At 38.5% G+C, this 7,500-nt stretch overlaps 2 protein-coding genes across 8 annotated transcripts in view; one reads left to right on the top strand and one right to left on the bottom strand.

The window, feature by feature from the left end:
* The window catches only part of rap1gapb (RAP1 GTPase activating protein b), a 411,217-nt gene that overhangs the window by 192,323 nt on the left and 211,394 nt on the right, over positions 1–7,500 (top strand). The window lies entirely within an intron of this gene.
* The window catches only part of LOC133643162 (dual specificity tyrosine-phosphorylation-regulated kinase 4-like), an 84,262-nt gene that overhangs the window by 47,355 nt on the left and 29,407 nt on the right, over positions 1–7,500 (bottom strand). For both annotated transcript variants that reach the window (XM_062037583.1, XM_062037584.1), the window contains 2 exons: positions 5,917–6,057; positions 5,715–5,853 (listed from right to left, as the gene is read on the bottom strand). In XM_062037583.1, the coding sequence (XP_061893567.1) occupies positions 5,715–5,853; positions 5,917–6,057 (280 nt within the window). The remainder of the gene's footprint in view (positions 1–5,714; positions 5,854–5,916; positions 6,058–7,500) is intronic.

The raw sequence follows: 7,500 nt of genomic DNA, 5'->3' as shown, positions 1-7,500 counted from the left end.
CTTTCATTTTCTCAAAACTCCACAGTGCGCCTTATAACCCGGTGCGCCTAATGTACGGAATAATTTTGGTCGTGCTTACCGACCTCGAAGATATTTTATTTGGTACATGGTGAAATGATAAGTGTGACCAGCAGATGGCAGTCACACATTAGAGATACGTGGAGACTGCGGATGATGTGTAAAACATCATCTATGCAACATTTTGACCAAAGAACCACCATTACATGTTATGTAGACCAGTGTTTTTCAACCTTTTTTAAGCCAAGGCACATTTTTTGCGTTGAAAGAATGCGGAGGCACACCACCAGCAGACATCATCAAAAAACAAAACTCAGTTGACAGTAAAAAGTCGTTGTTGCAATTGTTGGATATGACTTTAAACCATAACCAAGCATGCATCAATATAGCTCTTGTCTCAAAGTAGGTGTACTGTCACCACCTGTTATATCACACACTGACTTATTTGGACTTTTTTGCTGTTTTCCTGTGTGTAGCGTTTTAGTTCTTCCTATTTTAATGGCTTTTTCTCTTTTTTTGGTATTTTCCTGTAGCAGTTTCATGTCTTCCTTTGAGCGATATTCCCCGCATCTACTTTGTTTTAGCAATCAAGAATATTTAAGTTGTTTTTATCCTTCTTTGTGGGGACATTGTTGATTGTCATGTCATGTTCGGATGTACATTGTGGACGCCGTCTTTGCTCCACAGTAAGTCTTTGCTGTCGTCCAGCATTCTGTTTTTGTTTAGTTCTGCATAGCCTTCCCTAAGCTTCATTTACTTTTCTTAGGGGCACTCACCTTTTGTTTATTTTTGGTTTAAGCATTGGACACCTTTTGACCAGCACGCTGCCTCCCGCTGTTTCCGACATCTACAAAGCAATTAGCTACCTTCTGCCACCTACTGATATGGAAGAGTATTATACGGTTACGCTACCGAGCTCTAGACAGCACCGACACTCAACAACAACACATCATTTGCAGACTATAATTACTGGTTTGCAAAAAATATTTTTAACCCAAATAGGTGAAATTAGATCATCTCCCGCGGCACAGTGGTTGAAAAACACTGATGTAGACCACAAGGAAGTGTTTTACATTTAGAAAAAAAACATCATAATATGACCCCTTTAATGCGCCTTATAATCCGGTGCGCCTTTTGTATGAAAATAGACCTGACTGGGCCCGCTCATCGGCAGTGCGCCTTATAATCTGGTGCGCCCTATGGTCCAGAAAATACGGTACACAAAAACAGAAGAAAACCAAATATCCACCAAAGAAAACAGATTTAAGCAGAAGGAACAACCACATCACGGACAATTTTCTGATCAGGGATCAATCAATGCAAAAGATGGATGGAGCAGGCCATAGAAATAAGGAGCATCATCACAGCCATCAGAGAGACGACCGCTAATATATTTACCAAAACACACACAATCTTGATAATGAATGCAGTCAATTTATACTGTAATGAAGCAACCATTTCCAGATCAACACCGTATGAAAAAAAATAGTCAACAACAGAAGGAGATGACGTCCGCAGGAACCTACCACATAGCGAAGGACATACACTATTTGATTTCCTATTATGCAGCTCATTTTTATTTGACACTTATTGAAATATCTTATGTGACATCATGCACAAAAGTGCACTTTATTTGTTTTAAACTAATGTAGTGGCGTTCTGTACAAAAAAGTGCACTTTAATTTAGTTAAGTCATCTTAGTGACATCATGCACAAAAGTGCACGTATAGCTTGTTTTAAAAGGTCTCTGACAATCTTGCACTTTCTGTTTTGGAAATGACATGAATGTTTGTGCCACTGCTTAATAACGGTGTAATAAATACACTTTTGGTAAATTGACTTAGTTGTGATTTCCCTCTCTGCATGAAAGTTTAAAAGCAGCATATATTAATGCAGTATGAAGAAGAATGTTTCAATGTAGACACATAGAATCATCATACTGCTGTGATTATATGCATCAAGTGTTCATTCAAGGCTAAGGCAAAATATCCAGATATATATATCGTGTATCGTGACATGGCCTAAAAATATCCACATATTAATAAAAGGCCATATCGCCCAGCCCTAACTGTAGCTCATTTATTAATTAGGTCATTTATTAAATATATTGCACAACACAGCCGGGGTTTCTTTCCCCTCAAGGTAATTGATCTTGGCAGCACACCACGGCAAAATAAAAGCCCAAAAAATGAGTTTTTTTTTACGTGAAAATTTAAGTAAAATATTGTATTGTAGCCTCCAGAGGAAGTCACACAAAGTCTGACGCTCTTTATAACATTAGTTGTTGATATTATGCTGATAAGAAGCCCAATTTCCCTCTGTGCAGACACTTTTGTCTGCGTGTTTCACTCCCAGACACATAACACGTCCTCATTCTCCGCCACGGTGTTCACCATCACGGGAACAATGAACATCAATAATACACGGACATACACTTTATCACAAGCGGTCGTTACAGTATGTATATATAATATTATATATCTATATATATATATATACATATATATATATTGTGGAGGGGGGCGTGGTGAGCAGATTGCCCAGCTGGGGCTTGTTATCTAATCACCTGTCGCCCTTATCAGCAGCAGCCGGAACGAGACATGTGGTTGGAGTTGGAGTTAGAGAGAGAGAAAGACAAAGCTGGAGAGCACAACGGAGAGCAAGAGAGACTAAGACTGAAAAGTCGAGTGCGGTTGCCGGTAGGGTTGGGTATCGAGTATCGATTGGAACCGGGACTAACTTTCCGATTCTCCCGGAATCGTTCAAAAGTTTAAATTTCGATTCCTAGTTTCGATACCCAGTCCGCCGACCGGAAAAAAATATGTCCGCCGAACCGGAAGAAGAAGCCGCTGAACACCAACAAAGAAGCGCCCACCGCCGGAAGTGTTAGCATAGCCGAGCGAGTCAGTCAAGCTCAAGCATGGATAGCGGGCGTCGGCGGTCAAAAGTGTGGCTTTACTTTACAAAAAAAAATGAAATAACCGCGAAATAACAGAGCTCCATGTCCATCAAGAAACGAGTGGAGAGAGAGCTGCAGATGTACCAGGACGTTCCACCGATACTTATGTCTGACGACCCTGCTGCATGGTGGTGGAACCAACAAAAGACTTATCCTTTGCTGTCAGATCGCGCTTTCTCCTATTTATGCGTTCAAGCTTCTTCCACACCCAGCGAACGTGTATTTTCCACAGCAGGAGACACTATCTGTCCAGAACGCTCACGCATCCTGCCTGAGAAGGCGGATATGGTCATTTTCCTAAACAAGAACTGTCTCTGATTTTATACTGTACCTGCTGCTAATCTGGACTGGGTTTTGCAAGTTGTTTCTTATTGTTTATTTGCTTTTCTGCACCAGGTTAGCCCATCAGTGGGAGCACGGTAACATTTTTAAGTACCTGCAGCATCATACACTTGTGTGTGTAAATGTGTTTTCATGAGGTTTCCTGCAGCATCATACACTTATGTGTAAATGTGTTTTCATGAGGTTTCCTGCAGCATCATACACTTATGTGTAAATGTGTTTTCATGAGGTTTCCTGCAGCATCATACACTTATGTGTAAATGTGTTTTCATGAGGTTTCCTGCAGCATCATACACTTATGTGTAAATGTGTTTTCATGAGGTTTCCTGCAGCATCATACACTTGTGTGTAAATGTGTTTTCATGAGGTTTTCAAAAATAAAGCTCTCTTGAGGAAAGTGTACCCCTGGGAAAATGTATTCATAATTTATAATATTTATATATTCAAGTGCATATATTTGATATTTATATTCTAGTTGAAAACAGCCCTGTGAGGAATTTATAGTAAAGTTCATAAAAAGTTAATAGAATTAAAATTGATGGAGAATGTCAGACTATTTCATTCAGAAAGACTGTAGGTTAGCTAGCTCATTTAAAATATCCTAAACTTTTTTTTGACCCTGCCTCTTAAAAGAATCGGAATCGAGAATCGTCAGGAATCGGAATCGAAACAAAGAATCGGAATCGGAATCGTTCGAATTCAAACGATACCCAACCTTAGTTGCCGCAGAGTGGACTCAATAAAAACATTATTGTAACCAGAATACCGGGTCTCTCGTGCCAGTGTGTGGTGGTCAGGGGAACCCACGGCAGAGCGAGCACACACACACACACACACACACACACACACACACACACACACACACACACACACACACACACACACACACACACACACACACACACACACACACACACACACACACATATATACATACAGTATATACATATATGTATGTATGTATGTATGTATATATATATATATATATATATATATATATATATATATATATATATATATATATATATATATATATATATATATATATATATATATATATATATATATATATATATATATATATATATATATATATATAATTTCAATGGCAAGTACCCATACTGGATCCTGACCACTTCTGACACTTCAATGCGGATACTGCCTTCTTGTGAGGTTAATAGAAATAATGACCATTTTAATTTGTATTGTTATTAGTAGGGGTGTGGGAAAAATCGATTCGGATTCGAATCGCAATTCTCACGTTGTGCGATTCAGAATCGATTCTCATTTAAAAAAAAATCAATTTTATTTTTATTTTTTTTAATTTTAATTTTAATTTAATTTAATTGTTTTTAATTAGTCAATCCAACAAAACAATACACAGCAATACCATAACAATGCAATCCAATTCCAAAACCAAACCCGACCGAGCAACACTCAGAACTGCAATAAACAGAGCAATTGAGAGGAGACACAAACACGACACAGAACAAACCAAAAGTAGTGAAACAAAAATGAATATTATCAACAACAGTATCAATATTAGTTACAATTTCAAAATAGCAGTGATTAAAAATCCCTCATTGACATTATCATTAGACATTTGTAAAAAATTAAATAAAAGAACAATAGTGTCACAGTGGCTTACACTTGCATCGCATCTCATAAGCTTGACAACACACTGTGTCCAATATTTTCACAAAGATAAAATAAGTCATATTTTTGGTTCATTTAATAGTTAAAACAAATGTACACTATTGCAATCAGTTGATAAAATATTGTCCTTTACAATTATAAAAGCTTTTTTACAAAAATCTACTACTCTGCTTGCATGTCAGCAGACTGGGGTAGATCCTGCTGAAATCTATGTATTGAATGAATAGAGAATCCTTTTGAATCGGGAAAAAATCGTTTTTGAATCGAGAATCGTGTTGAATTGAGAAAAAAAACGATTTTGAATCGAATCGTGACCCGAAGAATCAATAGTGAATCGAATCGTGAGACACCCAAAGATTAACAGCCCTAGTTATTAGAATTGCGGAAAGACAAAGTTGTTAATGGCAACGTTTTGTCATCTGGTTAAATTGGCCTTCATAGAAATATAGAACAAGTGTATTATGTTTAAACAAGAAGCTCTCTTCAGAAGAAAACTGCTGAGTCAGCACTCATCTCTCTACCGGATTAGTGCGATGCTGTGGGCGGGAACCAGTTTGCGCTCGTAAAAATTCAGACGCTGTATTTCACCGTCTACTAAGTCCATAAAAGTGCCTGCTACATCAATACGGAAGCATCAGCCAGTATTTCTGTCCACCAAAAGCCAATTTACTAAAGACACCTTTATATCTGCCAGATGTTTTTTCCAGGAGGATGTTGACGGGCAGTTTCTGTAACTTACCGGCTTCAGGTCGCCGTGGATGAGTTGCATGTCTTTCAACACCTTCAGACACTTGAGCACGTCAATGGCATATTTCCTGATGTCGGCCTCACAGAGCCGCTGCAGTTTACTTTCCACTAAGGCCTTGTGGAGGTCCTTCCTGCAGGGAGAAGGTCTCAGTGTGAGAAGGACGTACACGGCCACCGAGAGGCCTTCCACTCACTCGAAGAGCTCAAAGGTGATGCACAGGTGGTTGCGGAAGTAGAAGTGCTCCTTCATGTGGACCATGTTGGCTTTGTTGGTCTTGTCCAGCCGCTGCAGAGTCTTTAGATTGTCTAACTCGGTCTGTGCAAGCTTATGACCTCTGGGAACACAAACATCCTCACTGCACCCACAAAACCATTTACTATATCGCTGGGATTTTATCCGTATCGCTACTATATGTAATTGGTGCAAATACCTGGGAATTTGTTTTTTTTTATTACCAAGAGGCTGTACACCAGCAAAATTAAGTAACATCTCACAGCAGGTATCAGCAAATCTAATTGAATGCCTCTGAATGCAACTTAAAACAATTTGAATGCCCACTACTGCAAAACATGATTATAAATATTGTCTGTATGGACAAAATTGTAAACATTTGACAATAATAGTGTTGAATAATAGAAAGGTTTATGTGAATTGAGGCTGAATTAAGCACACACGTAATCATACTGAATAAGATATAACAACTGCAATTTGCAATTCCATTAGAATTTTTTTGAACTTCGAAAATGGTAGTTTGTTTGTCCAGGGTGAGTGGAGTGTGTGGATGGTGGAACGGTTCAAATCGCTTGAGAAATGTGGGATATGGAGAGTTTTGTATATTGCCCATTCATTGACAATGGGGGGACGTTCCTGGTAATTCTGGATAATCAGGGAATTTTCTGAACCGGGAAACATGATGGCTTGAATGTATATGCAGTCGACTGTATATTGCCCATTCATTATCAAAGGGCAAAAAATTACCGGAAATTCCTGGAAAACCAGGATTTTGGGGAAAGGGAAAACATGTTTTGCATTCGACGTATGTGAAAAGCAGTGTGGGTGGATGGTTGAAAGGAATCGGGTAAAAAAAATGGAATTTTGGGAATTGTAGAACTATGAATATGTCCATTCATTTGAATACAAATTTCCCAGAAACTTGGGAATTTCGTGAAAAATGGGAATTTTTGTAAATATAGGTAATACAAATAGGTTGGTGTTGAAATCTTTGGAATCGGTTGAAAAAATGTTGACGTAGTACCACTTTAAGTTTAAATATGTATGTCGAAATTCCTGGAATTTCGGGAAAACCGGGAATTTATACGGAAAGAAAAATGGTCGTTTTGTTGTCCCAATTAAAGGAATGTTTTGAAGGTGGAATGGTCAAAGATGGCTGAAAAAAGTGGACTGTGAAAATTGTCCACGAATAGGTGAAAATAGGTCTCTGAAAAACCGGGAATTCTGGGAATCACTGGAATTTATTGGAACTTGGAAGATGGTAGGTGATTGTCTAAGGTGAGTGGAGTGTGTGGATGGTGGAACGGTTCAAATCGCTTGAGAAATGTTGGATATGGAGAGGTTTGTGTATTGCCCATTCAATGTCAATAGGGGGACATTCCTGGTAATTCCGGGCAATCAGGGAATTTTCTGAACCGGGAAACATGATGGTTTGAATTTATATGCAGTCCATTGTATATTGCCCATTCATTGTCAAAGGGCAGAAAATTACCGGAAATTCCTGGAAAACCAGGATTTTGGGGAAAGGGAAAACATGTTTTCCATT

This window comes from Entelurus aequoreus, linkage group LG26, assembly GCF_033978785.1.
Source record: "Entelurus aequoreus isolate RoL-2023_Sb linkage group LG26, RoL_Eaeq_v1.1, whole genome shotgun sequence".
Taxonomy (NCBI): domain Eukaryota; kingdom Metazoa; phylum Chordata; class Actinopteri; order Syngnathiformes; family Syngnathidae; genus Entelurus; species Entelurus aequoreus.
Note: the sequence above shows the minus strand (reverse complement) of the source record. Positions and strands in the feature narration are given on the sequence as shown.